The sequence below is a fragment of the Erinaceus europaeus genome, chromosome 10 (assembly GCF_950295315.1).
Source record: "Erinaceus europaeus chromosome 10, mEriEur2.1, whole genome shotgun sequence".
Taxonomy (NCBI): Eukaryota; Metazoa; Chordata; class Mammalia; order Eulipotyphla; family Erinaceidae; genus Erinaceus; species Erinaceus europaeus.
The window spans coordinates 102,715,723-102,733,643 of NC_080171.1; the positions used below are offsets into that span (position 1 = coordinate 102,715,723).

Here is a 17,921-nt window from a genome sequence, read left to right on the forward strand (position 1 = left end):
AGTTGTTTGAGAAGATAAAGATAATGGGGCACAGTTCCAAGGCTGCTGCGGCAGCCCCAGCTGTGTGCTGCTGATTGCAGCTGGGGAGTATGCTTTATTACTTACACATCTCTCTATTTACCCCCCACCTTGCACACTGCGGAATGCGGCTGCTGCAGTGTTTAACCCTTGGCACGGAGGGGAGACTGGGGGAAGAGCATGGAGGCACCATGGACTTGCTCTAAGCTGGGTCCCCAAGGGCTAAATTCCGTGGGAATGGAGAGCGAGGCCCAGGCAGTGTTGGTGCTTGCACTGGGCCCTTGAGATCCCAAGCCAGATTGGAACTGACCTGTGTGTTGTTGAGAGCCTTTATTCATTCATTCATTCATTGATTCATTGGTTCACTCATTCATTCACTGGCTCACTCATTCATTCACTTAGTGCATCTTTATTGAGCACTTTCTGGGTATGGAAACAGTGCTTAGCATTGGCGGCAGCTGGGACTGAGGTTATCGCTGGGGCTCGGTGCCTGCACTACGAATCCACTGCTCCTGGAGGCCATTTATCCCATTTTGTTGCCCTTGTTGTTGGGCATGTAGTTGTTATTGTTGTCATAGCTGTTGTTGTTGTTGGATAGGACAGAGAGAAATCGAGAGAGGAGGGGAAGACAGAGAGGAGTAGAGAAAGATAGACACCTGCAGGTGGGGAGCCAGGGACTTGAACTGGGATCCGTACACTGGTCCTTGCACTTTGCGCCATGTGCACTTAACGCACTGCACTACAGCGCAGCTCCCCACTAGATATATTTTATATAAGAACTGTGGAAATCACAGGTTTCCCTCTGTTAAACTGAATCCCACATTGATTACATGGATTTTTTTTTTTTTTTTGCTGTTAAGTGCTCTTTCCCTAACCTCAGAGGGAAGATAGTCTGACCATCATCAATAGCCCACAGTTATTTTTCTTTTAATTATGAAAGAGTTTACTGTGACTTAATTGTACTAAGTAAAACTTGGAGAGCTAAATTAAAATGATCATCATTATTATTATCATTTATATTCTTGCTGTTCTGGGATCTCAATCTTGAGCTATTATTTTTTAAATTTGAGATAAGCGGGTTTCTTTTTTTAAAAAAATATTTTATTTTATTTTTTAGAGAGATGTAGAGAGAGAGACACACACACAGAGAAATACCAGAGCACTGCTCAGCTTTGGCTTATGGTGGTGTCGGGGATTGAACCTGGGACTTTGAAGCCCCAGGCAGGAAAGTCTGTTTGCATAACCATTATGCTATCTCCCTACTCTTTTTTTTCTTTTTTAAATTCAGCTATACTTATATGTATAGAGAAAGAGGGAGGAAGAGAGAGACAGAAAGACTCCACAGCACTACTTCATCACCCAAGCTTCCTTCAGCGCTGTGGTGTTCTTGTGTGGTGCTGGGGCCTTGTTCAGGGGAGGTTGTACACACTACTCGGGCGGCTGTGTCCTGACCTTTGGGATAAACTTAGTGACAGTGACAGTCAGGGCAGGAGTTGAGTTGTGTAGAGATGTCAATAGACAAAAGATCGGGGTTCAAGGAGTCATCAAAATGTCAAGACCTCTGGGAGCAAATGATCTTCAAACTTGTTCAACTACCTCCCCATCCCTAGTAAGGCAAGTCCGTTCTTTCTAGAGAAATGTATTTACTGATTTTATGAGAGAGAGTGATGTCAAGGCCCTACTTTGCCACATATAGTGCTGGGAAAGGATTCGGGGCCTCCCACATGCAAGTCCAGTGCTCTATCCATAATGCAGCCTTCTTGGGTGTATACAAACCAGTTATTTAAACTTAAAAAAATATCAAATTTTGTTTCATGACTTTTTTTTTTTTTTTTTGCCTCCAGGGCTGTCACTGGGGCTCAGTGCCTGCATGCTTCCACCACCATTGCTGGCAATCAAATCTTTTTTCTTTCCTTTTTAAAAAATATTTGTTTATTTATTTATTCCCTTTTGTTGCCCTTGTTGTTTTTATTGTTGTTGTAGTTATTATTACTGTTATTGATGTTGTCGTTGTTAGATAGGACAGAGAGAAATGGAGAGAGGAGGGGAAGACAGAGAGGGGGAGAGAAAGACAGACACCTGCAGACCTGCTTCACCGCCTGTGAAGCGACTCCCCTGCAGGTGGGGAGCTGGGGGCTCCAACGGGAATCCTTCCGCCGGTCCCTGCGCTTAACCTGCTGCACTACCGCCCGACTCCCCTTTCTTCTTTTCTTTTCTTGATAGTGAGAGACAGAGAGATAATGGAGAGGGGGGGGCATCGGCAGCACTTCTCTACAACCTGTCTCTGTTACAAACTTGCTGTGCTACCATGGGCTAGTCTCTCTCCCTCTCTGAGCACCCCCCCAGCTCCCCATCAATGTGGGATGGATGGGAGCACATGAGTGGTTCTCTGACAATCCAACATAGACTTTGAGGAACTCAAAGTAGTTTGTGGGTTCATTCATTCATTCATTTATCTCATGGAAAAGTGTTTCCTGGTCCCCTGTCACCAGACCCTGTGTTGGGCAGGGGGAACCACAGTGACAGGAGGTTCATAGTCGTGTGGGGACACAGCATGGTCACAGCTAGGACACAGCATGGTCTGTGCTATGCTGGGGACATCCAAGTGACACAAAAGCCAAATAACCTCTGGTTGGGGGGTGCTCAGCTGGTACCCCAGTGGCAGTGCCTTCTGAGCTGGGCCCTGGGAGTGCTTCGGCCAGATGACAAGGAGGGAGATGGTCCTGCAGGTGTGAAGTCAGGGGTGGCATGGCAAGTTCTAGAAAGCATGGCCAGTGCTGGGGAGAGACCATATTGATTCTGCAAAAGACTCTTATGTTGGGAGCTGGGCGGTGGTGCACCCGGTTAAGCACACAAAATATGAAGTGTAAGGATCCCGGTTTGAGCCCCTGGATCCCCACCTGCAGGGGGGAAGCTTCATAAGCGGCAAATGAGGTCTGCAGGTGTCTGTCTCTCCCTCTTTATCTCCCCCTCCTCTCTCAATTCTCTCTGTCCTATCCAATAAAATGAAAAAAAAAATGACTGCTAGGAGCAGTGGATTCATAGTGCTGGCATTGAGCCCCAGCAATAACCCTGGAGGCAAAGAAAAAAAAAAACCTCTCATGTCTGAGGTTCTGAACTCCCAAGTTTAATTCCCAGCACCACCAAAAGCCAGAACGGAGCAGTGCTCTGGTCTCTCTGTCTCTAATGAAAAAAGTATTTAAGGAAATGTCACCAGGTGTGGAGTACAGAGGGGGGGTGCGCGTTGTGAAGGGGTTGAGAACAGCACTTTCATGTCCCAACACGACAGAGCACGCGTTTGACCATGTGACTATGCTACACCATCCCTGCATCTGATCCCGGCAGGATGTGTGTGGTCACAGTCCCTTTTCATGGGCGAGGAGAATAGTCTCAGAAAGGCAAGAACACTTGTCTGAGGCTGCACAGCTACTGAGGGGCAGAGCCATGCCATCATCAGCTGGCCAGGTCTCCGGAGTGTCCCTGCTGGGCAGTGGGGACACGGGGGTGGGCGGACAGGTCCAAGTGGTGGAACAAGCTAGGTCTCCTCCACACCTGCTGTGCTGCTGTACGCAGTTCCCTGGGAAGCCGAGGCTGGGGCGTGAGTGGGGGTGTCGCACAAGGGGGTGGGTGCAGGCCTGTGGGAGTAGCCAGCTGCTGGCCCCAGATGGTGACTTCCCCACCCGTGCCACCAGCATCAGCACCAGCAGCCTTCCAGGCCCCAGGAGGGGCTCTGTGGGGACATCAGGGGAGGCAGGAGCACAGCTCCAGGGGGTGGCTCCTGTGAGTGTCATTTTGGACCCCTGTGTGCAGCACATGCCTGTGTCCTGTGCCAGGATCAGTTCCCATGGTGAGGTCCTTTTTGGACAGAAGAGCTCAGAGAGGTGTGCCTAACTGCACAAGGGCACATAGCTGTTGGGCAGCAGAGCAGATTAGAGCCTCTGCCTGCTGTGCCCAGGTCTGTGCCCAGGACTCTTGCGGCAGTGTCTCTCTGGGTATGGAGTCCCAGCCTCCAGGGACACTGGGCAGCGGTTCTGGGCAGGTGGGTGATGCCATCGCCTCCAGGACACTCACCTGTGCTGCTTCCTCCAGGTACAAAGGCTTCATCAAGGACTGCCCCAGTGGGCAGCTGGATGCGGCGGGCTTCCAGAAGATTTACAAGCAGTTCTTCCCGTTCGGAGACCCCACCAAATTCGCCACATTTGTTTTCAATGTCTTTGATGAAAACAAGGTGAGCTGAGGGTCCCCACTTGGGCAGCAGCCCTGAGGCTCCTGAGGGCACTGAGTTAGCGCCATGCTTGCTCTGCCCTGCTGGTGCTCCCTCTAAGAGGGACACACACAGCACATGCTTACACATACACACAGGCGTGCATGTGTGTGCACACGTGTACAGATACACCTGTGCACCACCCGCTCACACAACTGTTCACACGGTTTCACGGAACACACGCGTGCTTGTGCCCACAACGTACACTGACACACACACACACAGCACACAAAGGCAAGCACATGTGTGTCATGTGAGCACACTACCAGCTGTGTGTACACAGATGCTTGCTGACATATATGCACACAGATGCACACACTCCTGGCCACGCATGTGCACAGAGGTTCACGTGTGCACCTTGACTTCTTTTCTTTCTTCTCTTCTCTTTCTTTCTTCCTTTCTTCTTCTTTTTTTAAATAAATTAATCCATATAGGGAACTCAGGCAGTAGTGTTGCAGGTTAAGCACAGGTGGTGCAAAGCACAAGGACCGGCGTAAGGATTCCCGTTTGAGCCCCCGTCTTCCCACCTGCAGGGGAGTCGCTTCACAGGTGGTGAAGCAGGTCTGCAGGTGTCTGTCTTTCTCTCCCCCTCTCTGTCTTCCCCTTTCTCTCCATCCTATCCAACAACGACAACATCAACAACAACAACAATAATAACTACAACAATAAAACAAGGGCAACAAAAGTAAATAAATAAATAAATATAAAAAATTAAAAAACATAAATCCATATAATTTTTTGGGGGGGCTAAGGGTTTATATGTTGGCATATAGGTACAATTTTTCATCTCTGTGATTGGCATCTGAAAACTCTCTCATGCCCAGCTTAAGACCCTTTTTTTCTTTCTTTCTCTTTGTTTTTGCCTCCAGGGGCTTGGTACTGGCACTACAAATCCACTGCTCCTGGTGGCCATTTCCCCCCCATTTTATTGTATAGGACAGAGAGAAATTGAGAGAGGAAGGGGAGATAGAGAGGGAGAGAGAAAGAGAGACACCTGCAGACCTGCTTCACCTCTTGTGAAGCTTCCCCCCTACAGGTTGGGAGCCAGGGGCTTGAACTGGGATCCTTGTATGGGTCCTTGCACTTACTACTATGTGAGCTTAAGCTGGTGTGCCACCACCTGGTTCCCGCAGGTCCTTTTCCACAACCATGTATCAGGTACTGGGCCTTTATCTTACAAGCCCCTCCACGGTAGCATCTGGGGTGTATGGTCAGAGACAGGCTGTCGAGAGTTGCCTGTGTGCTCAGCCCTTCACGCAGGCCTATTCAGCAAGGCCCTCCCTGCACCCATCACTGTGGTTTTGAGATGCTGTGCTGAGGAAACTGGTGCTCTGGAGGTCATATGGTCTGGGATCTTTGGTGCCTGAACGTCAGGTTTACAGGTGTGGGCCTGGTGATGGCTCTGGATTAGGACACAGGACTGGCAGACCGCGGTTGGGGTGACACTCTGCTGTCTTTGGGACCCTGTGGCCTGGCATGCTTCCTGCCTCCCTAGTGCTCACAGACTTTTTTCTTTTTTTTAATGCCCCTGTGTGGCTGGGCATTCAGCCTATGCTTCTTGCCTGCCTTGGCTTCCTGCCTTGACGGCCTCGCTACCTGACCAGGAAAAACCTACCCTCTACCCTGCCAGGCCTCAGTTTCTTCGTTCACACGCCAAACAAAATGACACAATTCTGGAGGCCAGGCAGTGGCACACGCAGTTGAATGTACACGTTACAGTGCGCAAGGACATATATTCAAGCCCCTGGTCCCTACCTGCAGGGGGAAGCCTCATGAGTGGTGAAGCAGGTCTGCAGGTGTCTCTCTCTCTTTATCTCCCTTCCCCTTTTCAATTTCTCTCTGCCCTAGCAAACACAATAGAAAGAAAATAAATAATAAATAAATAAAGAGGGAAAAATGGCTATGGGGAGCAGTGCATTCATGGTGTTGGCACTAAGCCCCAGCAATAACTTTGGTGGCAACTAAAAGTATATACAAAATAGAATGACACAGTTGTTTGAGCTCTGAGCCTGTGTGTGCGGTGGTGGTGGTGGTGGGGTTTCAAGCTGGAGGCACAGGGCTTGCAGTGGTCCTTGATCTGAGAGGGGGTGTTGGTGGTGCCATCTGACCCTTCCCCCCTCAGAGGTGGTGAGGACTCTTCCTTTGCCTCACCCCTTCTCCTTGTCCCTTCCTCCCAACTGTTCTACTTCTGACCCTCCTGTCCCCATCTTTCCCTTGTCCCCCATCCCTGTGTGGTGCCCGTCGGCTGTGGGTGCGTGCCCATCACCACCTGCTGAGGGCCACCCCTGCATGTCTCTCCTGCCAGGACGGGCGGATCGAATTCTCGGAGTTCATCCAGGCACTGTCGGTCACCTCGAGGGGCACCCTGGATGAGAAGCTGCGGTGTGAGTCCTGACCCCTGGGTGCCACTGGCAGCCTCTGGCTGGGGAGGGGAGGTGTACCCAGTTGGAGAGAGGCAGTCCTAGGCCTGAGCTGGTGGGTGTCACACTTGTGTACCAGTGATCACACAGCTCTGTAGGCAGTTCCTGGCCTGACCAGTCCATCCAGGCCTGAGAGAGCATCCTGCCCTTCCAGGGCAGAGGGCAAGGGCCAAGGGCCAGAGCACAGGGGCACAGGGGCACAGGTGGCCTTGATGCAGGCACAGGCATGGGACTTGAGCCTGTGTGGACTCAGGACACACCACTCAGGGGCCCCTATTTGACTCCCAGTCTCATTCAATCACTTATTTGCTCACTCACCCCACACCGTGTGTCTTGTCTCTGGTGTTGGGTGGGCAGCTGGGGACCTTCTGTGACCATCACCTAGGTGCTGGGAAGTTATTCCAGGAAACTGCAGTTGAGGCAGAAAGAGGAGGTGTGAGCTGATGAGGGGACTGGGCTCTGCTAGGGGTCAGGAGCCAGAGGGGTGAAGGAGAGGCAGGTGGGAAGGGTCCTCCGGAGGGAGCAATGTGTGCAGGACCCCAAGGAGGCAGAGAGGAACATGGAGAGGAGGTGTGGCTATGCAGAGCAGGGGCCTCAGAGGGCCTCTACTGGGAGGGCTCCAGGACCAGACTCACGCCTGCTGAAGCATCAGCACCTCATTGCCCTGGTAGGCAGAACACACTGCTGATTCTTTTTCTTTCACTCCTTTCCTCATTTCTTTTCTTTCTTTTTTTTTTTCCTGTCTTTCTTTTTTTCTTTCTCTCTCTCTCTTCCTCTCTCTCCCTCTCTCCCTTTCTCTCCCTCTCTCTTTCTCTCTCTCTCTCCCCCTCTCTCTCTCTTCTTCTCTCTCTCTCCCTCTCTCTCTCCCTCCCTCTCTCCCTCTCTCTCTCTCCCTCTCTCTCTTCTTCTCTCTCTCTCCCTCTCTCTCTTCTTCTCTCTCTCTCCCTCTCTCTCTCCCTCTCTCTCTCTCTCCCTCTCTCTCTCTGTCTCCCTCTCTCTCCCTCTCTTTCCCTCTCTCTCCCTCCCTCTCTCTCTCTCAAATAAAAGAGGAGTTTATGTGACCCAGGAGGTGGCACAATAGATTCGATTCTCTCTTTTTAGATAGAGAGGCAGTGACAGAGATAGATAGATAGGGAGAGAGAGGGAGCGAGAGGGAGCGAGAGAGAGAGAGGACACAGCACTAAAAGCTTCCTTCAGGGTGGTAGTGTTGTGGATGCCGGCCTCAAACCTGGGTAGTGCACATGGTGAAGTAGCGCACTGTGCCTGTGAGCTGTTCAGCCAGCTCAGCATTGGACTTCAAGCTTGAGATCCTGAATTTTATCTAGAATGATGCTTTGGCTCTTGCCTTCTCTCTCTCTCTCTCCAGTTTTTATTAATTATTGGAGACAGAAATTGAGAGGAGAGGGGAAGGGAGAGAGGGAGAGAGACAGAGAGACATCTGCAGCCGGACAGTGGCGCACCTGGTTAAGCGCTCACATTACAGTGTGCAAGGATCTGGGTTCAGGCCCCTAGTCCCCCACCTGCAGGGGGGAGGCTTCAACTAGTGGTAAAGCAGGTTATCTCTCTACTCTCTCCCTCTCTGTCTCCACCTCCCCTCTCAATTTCTTTCTGCCTATCCAATAATAAATATACAAATATATATAAACAGTAAAAAAGAAAATAAAAAGAACTTGGCTGGGAAAAAAAGAAAAAATACGATTTTTTTAAAAGGATTTTAATTATACAATAAACTTTCTCCCACTCCTCAGGCAGAGCACATTTTTCTTCTGAGTTGCCCATGTTGGGACACTGTTTGTGCAGGGGTGGCTTGGGGCACAGAGGCTGTATCCTGGGGAACGTGGGAGTGGTTAGGACCTACCCCTCCCTCCCTCAACTCCAGCCTCTGAGGCTTCAGCTTTTGCAGAATCACTGTCCCCTCCCTTTCAGTTTCCTTTCTTTCCCTCCCCTCCCCTCTCCTCCCCTCCCCTCCCCTCCCCTCCACTCCCCTCCCCTCTCCTTTTCCTTCCTTCCTTCCTTCCTTCCTTCCTTCCTTCCTTCCTTCCTTCCTTCCTTCCTTCCTTCCTTCCTTTCCCTCCAGGGTTATCACTGGGGCTCAGTGCCTGCACTATGAATCCACTCTCCTGGAGGCCATCCCCCCCCCCCATTTTTGTTATTGCTGTTGGATAAGACAGAGAGAAACTGAGAGAGGAGAAGAAGGCAGGGAGAGAGAAAGACAGACACCTGCAGACCTGCTTCACTGCTTGTGAAGCGACTCCCCTGCAGGTGGGGAGCCTGGGGCCGGTTCTTGAACTTCTCGCCATGTGCGTGTGCTTAACCTGTTGTACTGCCACCTGCCCCCTCGCCCACCTTTTTTTTTTTTTTTTTTCTTTCTTTTACCAGAGCATTGATCATCTCTGGCTTATGGTAGTGTGGGGGATTGAACTTGGGACTTTGGATCCTCAGGCATGAGAGTCTGTTTGCATAATCATTATGTTATCTCCCTTTCAGTTTCCACTTGTAGTATAACCTTAGTTGAAGTACTGTGGGTCCATGTTGGGTATGTGTGTGTGACGCTGCCTGCCCTGATGTGGCTGTTCATTCGCCCGATGAATAATGGGGCCCCTGTGTATGTGTCAGGGTGCAGTGGGGAGGCAGGAGGGGCCGGGCTGGGAGTCACCCTCACCCGCTGGGTGACTGCAGGGGCCTTCAAGCTCTACGACCTGGATAATGATGGCTACATCACCAGGAACGAGATGCTGGACATCGTGGATGCCATTTACCAGATGGTGGTGAGGACCCTGGCTGTGACCTGGGGGTGGCAGGAGGGGCATCAGACCTAGTGACCGGGCCTGGCCTGGGGAGCCCTCCTCTTTCACCTGAGATGACCAGGATGCGTCGGTCACTGCACAGGCCACTTGTGTGTCCCCACTTGGGAAGCAGGCAGGGGAGGGGAGGAGGGGGAGCTGCAGAGGAGGGTGACAGAGATGGTGTGGGGGTGGGAGGGAGGGTGACCTTCATCAGGAGGAGGGTGGAGGGAAGCAAATCTGTGGCCAGAGCCCAATCCAGAGATCAACGACCCACCCCACCCCTGCCTGGCAGGGGAACACTGTGGAGCTCCCAGAGGAAGAGAACACCCCTGAGAAGAGGGTGGACCGGATCTTCGCCATGATGGACAAGGTGAGACGAGAGAGCTCAGGCGGGAAGCCTCAGCGAGCTTGGCATGACATCCACTGGGGAATATTCTTTCCCAACATCATCGATGTCCAGAGTTTTCAGTGAGCTTATCCAACACTTTTATCAACTTTAAGATTTTTTTCCTCTTCCCCTTCTTCCTCGTCTTACCCTTCTTCTCCTTTTTCTTCTCCTCCTCCTCCTTCTTCTTCTTCTTCTTCTCCTTCTTCTCCTTCTCCTCCTTCTCCTCCTTTATTTTTATTTTTATTTTTATCAGAGCACTGTTCAGCTCTAGCTTATGGTGGTGCAGGGAACTTCCTCCTCCCCTTTTTGGCACTAGGACCTCAAACATGAATGGATTTACTGCACATTTTCTTTGAACTTCAGGTAGAAAAAGAGAGGAAGAAAGAGAGAGAGGAAGAGAGACACCATAGCAGTGTTCCACCGTTCGCGGGACTTCCCCTGTTCATGGTGCTCCTATGTGGTGCTGGGGGCTTGAACCCAGGTTCTCATGCATGGCACAGTGTGCACTCTACTGGATGAGTTGTTTCCCAGCCCTCTACTAAGATTCTTCATCCTATTTTTTTTTTTGGCCATAGCCCCCTTGAGCAATCAAGTGAAATCATCTACATATCACCCAAAACACAGCAGTTTTGAGTGTATCTGTTAAAAATCTCTAAGTGATGGAGCCTCGGTTTCCTCATGGGAAAAGCAGGAGCAAGAGCAGCACCCTCTTCGGGGGGAGCTGTGGGACGCCATGACATCAAGCATGGCCACTCCTAGCAGTGTGGGGTGCACAGCTGGGGACTAAGGGAGTGACCTTGCTGAGATGGCTAGAAGCTTGACTGCTCCCCACTTGGGGCTCAGGAGGAGGGTGGGTGGTCTCTGAGGCCTTTTCCTCTTTTATTTATTTTTACTGAATAGGGACAGAGAGAAATCAAGAGTGGAGGGGGAAATGGAGAGGGAGGGAGACACCTGCAGCCTGCCTTCCACCTGCAGGTGGGGACCAAGGGCTTGAACCCAAGTCTGTGGTAATGTCTGTGCTCAACTGGGTGCACCACCACCCGGCCTCTGGTCTTTTCTCTTTGTACTGGTTTTTTTTTGACAGCCCCCCCCCCCAGAGGCATTCTGGCCCTCAGTGAGCCTCCAAAGTCCTTTTCAGGGTGTCGTAGGCCGCTGCTCCAGGGATGGTTCCAGTGCCCTTAGAGAGTAACCCCAGAGAAACGCATCAGGCACTTAACCCTCTGGGATTAACCACCACTTACAGGAATTAATAGCAGCAATAACATTAGCTGCAGCCTGATGAGATGCTTCCAGTTTGCTGAGCACTGTAGGCAGCTCGAGCTCACAGAGGAAGCCAGGCAATTATCTCCTGTCCCCAGAGGAGCCCAGGGAGGTGGCTCATGTGCCCACGGCCCCCCAGCCAGGAAGTACCCAGGTCTCATGCATGGCTTCTCTTACCCAAGTGAGCTGCTTTGGCCTCTCTGGTGACCCAAGTCTGGAAGCTCTCTGGGATGGGTCCTGGGCTGGGCTTGGGAGGGCCAGGGGCTGGGCAACCCTTTACCTTCAACTACCCCTCTCTACTTGCAGAACGCTGATGGGAAGCTGACACTACAGGAGTTCCAGGAAGGGTCCAAAGCAGACCCCTCCATTGTGCAGGCTCTGTCCCTCTATGATGGGCTGGTATAGTCCAGGGCCCATGCTGGGGTGAGTGTACAGGGCCTGGGGTGGGGTAGGGGGCGTGGGCTGGTATAGTCCAGGGCCCATGCTGGGGTGAGTGCATAGGGCCTGGGGTGGGGTAGGGGGCAGGAACCAGCCACAGGACATCCAGGGTTACTAGGTGAGCACTCAGGTTTCCTGGAAGCGCTGGAGCATAGCTAGGAGTGGGTTGTAGAAGGCAGTCACCTATATTGACCAGGTCCCTTGTCTTTCTATCACTTGGATCTCCCCAGAGTCAGCCTGAAAGTTGCTTAAATTGACATGTCTCTGAATTGAAAACTGCAGTTCCCAGTTGGGCTTCTCATTCTTTCCCTGGGTGGTCCTTGAAAGCCCCAAGCTCTCTGGCTTCTCTTGATTGACAACTCCAGTGGGCTTTCTGTCTGTCTTGTATCTGACTTCCATAAGTGCAGCCTGAGAGCGCGCCCTGCAAAGGCCTCAGTTGCCAGCAGAGGCCTGTCTTCTCTCTGCTTTCTCGTCCTCTCCTCCCTTTCCTGCTTCTCTGCTGTGTTCATCACCTGAGCTGGGAGGAGTGGGAGCAGATGGCCCTAGGTTCCTGTCCAGTCATAAATGCTCCTTTTTGGGCATAGTCTGCGGGACATGTGGCACACTGTGCAGGTACATAGCTACGAGCAGGGTTTCTGGGATCCAGCACCATTGTGTGATCAGCTTTAGGGACACTACCTGACTGTTCTCCCAAGTGCTTCCAGTGTTTCCTGCTTCTGCCGTCAGTGTCTGGGCATTCCTGCGGTTGCGCAGCCTTGCCCATATTGGATGATCATTTTAATTTTTAACTGTGTGGGTAGATATGCATTAAGCACTTATAATTGTGATTTGTATTTCTTGGATGAGCACTGAAACTGGTCCTTATAATAGATATTTCATGTGTTTTATTTTGGGATTTTTTTTTTTTTGCCTCCAGGGTTATTGCTGGGGCTCAGTGCCAGCACTATGAATCCACTGCTCCTGGCGACCATTTTTTTTTCATTGGACAGGACAGAGAGAAATTGAGAGAGGAGGGGGAGATAGAGAGGGGGAGAGAAAGACAGACACCTGCAGACCTGCTTCACCACCTGTGAAGTGTTGCTCCCATAGGTGGGGAGCCGGGGACTCAACCCTGGATCTTAGCACAGGTCCTTGTGTTTTTTTTTTTTAACTTTTATTTATTATTGTTGTAGTTATTATAATTGTTGTTGTCATTGTTGTTGGGCTAGAACAGAGAGAAATGGAGAGAGGAGGGGAAGACAGAGAGGGGGAGAGAAAGATAGACACCTGCAGACCTGCTTCACCGCTTGTGAAGAGAGTCCCCTGCAGATGGGGAGCCAGGGCTCGAACCGGGATCCCTACGCCAGTCCTTGCGCTTTGCGCCACGTGCGCTTAACCCGCTGCGCTACAGCCCGACTCCCAGGTCCTTGTGTTTTTTACTATGTGCACTTAATTGGGTGCACCATCACCTGGCCCCCAATAGTTTTATTTTATTTTATTTATTGGATAGAGACAGAGAAATCAAGAGGGAAGAGGGAGATAGAGAAGGAGAGGGAAAGAGGAGAGAGATCTGCAGCACTGTTTCACAGCTTGTGAAGCTTTCCCCCTGCAAGTGGGGACTGGGAGCTTGAACCCAGGTCCTTGCACATGGTAACTTGCACTCAGCTGGGTACACCACTGCCCCGTCCTGTTCTCAATGGTTTCAAGCTACATTATCCTCTGGTTACCTTGTAGCTTATCCAGTCAGTTCCCTGATCCAGGACTTGGGTTTCTGCCTCTGTTTATCTTGCACTTGTGGGTGGTCTTTAGGGAACATTTATTTCCTGAGTTTAGATACTAACGAGCAAATGATAGGACCAGTGCATGCATTTTCAGGGCTGTAATGCCACCTGCCCTCTGCTCCCCTCTTCTGCTGGCTCTTACCTGCCTGCTTCTTATACCTTCCAGATGCCCAGGAACCTCTCACCTCGCCCTGCCATGAGGCTGCCTCAGCCCCAACACGCCTCCTGTGTCCACCTCAGCTGTCCTCCGCATCTCCACCCTGCTGGGCTGTATCCCTGGGGGTGAGGCCACAGCTCTCCTCACCCCTGCCCTGCACCCACCCAACACCGGAAGCCACTGGCTCCAATCGCCAACGATCTCTGCTTGTCTGGAAAATGCCACCACGAAGCAGACAAGGCTGCAGCCCTCTGCACACCTGTTCCGGGAGGCATCAGCCTCGCTCGCAGCCCCGTCCTTCCTGCTCTCTTGCGTGTGTGCTTTTGTTTTTGATTTCAAACAGACATTGAAAAAGAAACAAAACAAAACAAAACCAACTACCTTCTGTTTTAGATGATTCGGATGGACAGATGGAGAGAAGGCCTCGAGACTTTTGAGAACTGGGTCTTGTCTTATGGTGGCTGCTGAGGCCGCGGGGAATCATAGCTTTGGCAGAGGGGGGACTGGGGTGTTGGGGTTTTGGGGGGATGGCCTAAGGATCGCTGTTTGCCCTCCCGTATTCTAGAAGTTGGACCACCTGCGTGGTGAGGATGAGAATGATGGAAAGGATTATTTTATTTTTTGTGATCACAGTATTATGCTTTCTGTGGGGCACGTGAATTTTTTTATACATATCTCATGAGTACTTTTTATTTATTGGTTGTCAACTGTTGCTGCTGCCTCGTATGTCCAAAGCTCCCCCCCCCCCCCCCAGGGCTCTCACCCACCTGCTCGAGCTTGGGAGGGAAGAAGGTGGCTTGCTGAGGCCACAAAGCCAAAAAACACTTTATTATTATTGTTATTATTATTATTATTTAGATTATTTTCCCAGATACTGTGTTTGAGGTTGGGAGAGGGGGAAGGTGGGTTTCTTAAACTGCTGATGCACTGTTCCTTCCCACCCCAGTGTCTTCTCTGGACCCTTCCTTCCACTCCCTGGCCTCACTCCCTCCCCATTCTGCCTGTGGGTCCCCAGGGTCCAGGCTGTTTCTTGGGGGGGTGTGTGTGGATAGAGGCAAATGGGGCATCTTTCAGTTTCTCAGCTATTGCTTTGATGTTTCCAGCAGCAGAGAAGTTTGGGAGACTTGTGATGAGTCTGGGGGCTGTGAGGTAGGGGTGTGGGCAAAAGGTGAGGAGGAAGTAGGGGTGGTCTTTGCCAGCAGTGCAGTCCTCCTTGCTGGGCTGGGAGTCACCTCTGGCTCTCTCTCTGCCTTCCTGTCTGCCTTGTCCATAGAGCACTGGCTGCCTCCTTCCCCCTTTCTTGTTTAGCTTGAATGCTGGGGGAGGAGGGGGGCCTGTAGGCAGTCCAGGCCAGGTCAGAGCTGCTCTTGGAGACACTGGCCTATCGAGCTCACAGGATGCTTTTTTTCTGACTTGCCACCAAGACAAGGCGGCGCCAGAGCTGCCACCAGGAAAGTAAGTGGCCAGGAGGCCTGGCCCTTGCCCTGTGACTGTGGCCACCTGTCTGTCCTCAGTAGACTCCAGAGCCAGGGAGCCTGGGCTGGTTGACACCCATTCCCACACCGTAGAGTTTGAACCTGGGTCTCCTGTGCTTTGTTGCCAAGCGTGCCAGCCCCCAGCCAGCACTGGGACTTGTCCAGGTGCCCACTCTTCTGCTGGCCTGAGTCTCCAGGGACACAGCAGCCAGGGAACATGATGTCTGGGTTCAGATGCCACCTTGTCACTCCCAGCATTGCTTCCTGTCCCTCCTGGTCCTCTGGGCTCTCTCTGGGGACCTAGAGCTAGCCCTCATCTGGAAGAAGGCTTCTGGAATAAGAGGCAGCCACCCAGACCATGCAGGACCAGGCCTGGACATGGAGTTTATGCTTCCTCTTTGCTCTGTCAGCAGCTCGTTCCCTGCTGCCCCCAGGGATACAGGGAGAGCTGGCCCCAGGGGTCCCCTGGTTTGAATTGCCCTTGCTCTCCATTTTGCACTTGCTTGGGGTGACCAGAGCATCTGCTCATAAACCCAAGGCCCACAGAGCCTCTTCCAGGGAGCGTGGGGCTCAGGTGCCTGAACCTGCTGACCACAGAGCTCAGCCACCCCTGGCCCTCCTTCCTGCACTAATGGGCCCTCCAGCTGCCCTGTAAGTCCTTCCCAGATGCTGCATGATAGGAAGCAGACCCCTTCTCACCAGGAGCTGCAGACTGGGCTCTCTGAGGCCTCCACTCCAGCCACTGGCCCAGACAGCCTGGACTCACCCACCATCACATCCTGTGGTTGGCTCAGACCTGGCTCCCCAGGGCAGGAGGTGAACTTGGCCACTTGAGGCTGGAGAAGAGGCGAGCAGGCCCTCCTCACCCAGGCCACTGTGCTTCTCTGAAGAAAGCTGTGGTGCTGCTTGGGAAGTCAGGCCAGGACCTATCCAGGGCTTGGTGGGTGGCTCCCTTCGGCTAATGCTTCCTTCCAGGCCTGTGTGTGAGGCCTTCTCCCACCTTCTTGTTCTTTGGTCTTTTGAATTGAAGCCACGGCTATGGCCTTTTGGTCTTTAGCAGGTGACAGCCGGGACCTAGCTTTAGCTTTCATCCAGACACCTTTGGATGACACCTTTTCATCCAGACACCTCTGGATGACACCTTTCATCCAGAGCTGGTGCCACCATGGCTGCCTGGCCTGGCTCGTCTTGTTCTCTCCCTGGGCCTCTGGTGGCCACACCCCTGGAGTCCCCAGAGCCTGTGGGCCCCTCTCCCTGTGCGGCTTTCCACCCCACTGCTGCTCTCTCTGGGGCTCCTGGCTGCCAGCCCCCTGCCTGTGTTTGCTTCCTGGCCCTGGAGCAGGGTCCAGCCTTGGACAGCCCACCAGCAGTGGCCCTGGCCTTTGCTTGTGCTCCCTGGTTTCCAGTATTTGACATTTAGAGCCACAGTCCAGGCAAGTGCAGGTGTCCCTCTCTTCCTCCAACATGCTTTGCAGTTTGACCATTTCCTAGATGAAAGGCAACACCTGGACTTTTGGGAACACTGTCTCTTCCTTGGGTGTGGGGAGGGGAAAGGGGTGTCCAGGGCCTCCAGGAAAGGTGGTGCCTTTCACTGCTAAACTGGTTCCCAGCCCATTTTCAGCTTCTGAACGATCCAAGGGAATGCGGTGGCGCCCCCTGGTGGCAATGAGTTGCAAAGGGGCTTGGGAAGCTCCAGAAATGTTTGGAGAGGCAGATGCGGGGGGTGGGTGGGAAGGAGAGGCAGAGGAGGACTCTGATTTCATCCATCCCTTCAGCCCTTTTAGCATCCCCTCTCCCAGAGACAGCACGTTTATTAGCATAAGGGCACTGTGATGGGAAGCCTCACCCCTCCCCTTTTTTAATATCTGCGGAAATAAACCCAATGGTTGATTTTTGAATGAATAAAAAGGCTTTTGTTGAATAACTAGCTGGTTCCATCTTCTGTCTTGGATCTAGGCTCAGACTGTGTCTACTCCTGGGACTGGGCACACACAGACCCACCTCCTCCCACCCAGCCAGCACCCAACCAGCACAGTCTGGTTCCTCAGTGTCTTTGCAGTGGCTCTTGGGCTCAGGGAGAGCCACACGGTCCCTGTGTTCTCTGGAACTTGGTAAATCCTTTCTGGCCAGAGGGACTCCCTTCCTCCCTTCCTCCCTTCCTCTTCTGGGAGAGAAGGCTCTGCTGGGGTGCAGACAAGAGCATGGTGGTTCAAATGCCTGGTGATGGATTAGAGCAGTGAACTGATATGGTACCCTTACATCTTAGACACTCTCACACAACAAAAAATAAAAAAGAAAGAAAGAAAAGTGAGGATTGCTGTGTGCTGGCCATGGTGGTTTTCTTCCTGTTTGCTTTCCCAGCCTCCAGCCAGCCTCTTTTGGGGGGGTGTTGTCCTTTCTAGGGGTGCAGGTGGGGCAGGGTGAGGTTCCAGTGGACAAGGACCACGAAGCATGCCCGGGTCTCCTCTTGTGCTCCCCCTGTATGTTGTCTGTGTCACGCCAATTAAACACGCTTCTTGACTTGTCCTCGCCTCCCTTGTGTGGACCTGTTGCTTTGTCTGCTTTCTTTCTCTCTTGTTTCCTTCTAGGGTTCTTCCTTCCATGATAAGCACTCCTCACCCCACCCTCACTTTAGGTTCCCCAAGAGAAACAGTGTGCAGAGTGAGGACTTCAGGCATAACAATTATCTGTCTTTTATGTTTGCCTGCTAGGACTTCACACTAGTACAATTCCACCATTCCTGGGGGGTTACCCCCCTTTAAATTTCAAATAAAGACAGAGAGGGAAGGGGAGGCACCACAGCGCTGCTGCTCCACCATTCATGGAGCTTCCCCACGTGCTCGCGTGTGGTGCCCGCTGCCCAGACCCAGATCCCCAAGCACAGTCAAGTGTGCGCTGTACCACGTGAGGCTGTTCGCACACATGGATCCAACCAGAAAGTCCCCAAATGCTCAA

The 17,921-nt window shown here is 52.1% G+C and overlaps 1 protein-coding gene across 1 annotated transcript in view; it reads left to right on the forward strand.

Moving 5' to 3' along the window:
* The window catches only part of NCS1 (neuronal calcium sensor 1), a 51,891-nt gene extending 34,400 nt beyond the window's left edge, over positions 1–17,491 (forward strand). The window contains exons 3-8 of the mRNA XM_007527064.3: positions 4,108–4,246; positions 6,588–6,666; positions 9,382–9,470; positions 9,781–9,858; positions 11,443–11,559; positions 13,501–17,491. Coding sequence (XP_007527126.2) covers positions 4,108–4,246; positions 6,588–6,666; positions 9,382–9,470; positions 9,781–9,858; positions 11,443–11,541 — 484 coding nt within the window. The 3' untranslated portion in view covers positions 11,542–11,559; positions 13,501–17,491. The remainder of the gene's footprint in view (positions 1–4,107; positions 4,247–6,587; positions 6,667–9,381; positions 9,471–9,780; positions 9,859–11,442; positions 11,560–13,500) is intronic.
* The last annotated feature ends 430 nt before the right edge of the window (positions 17,492–17,921 follow it).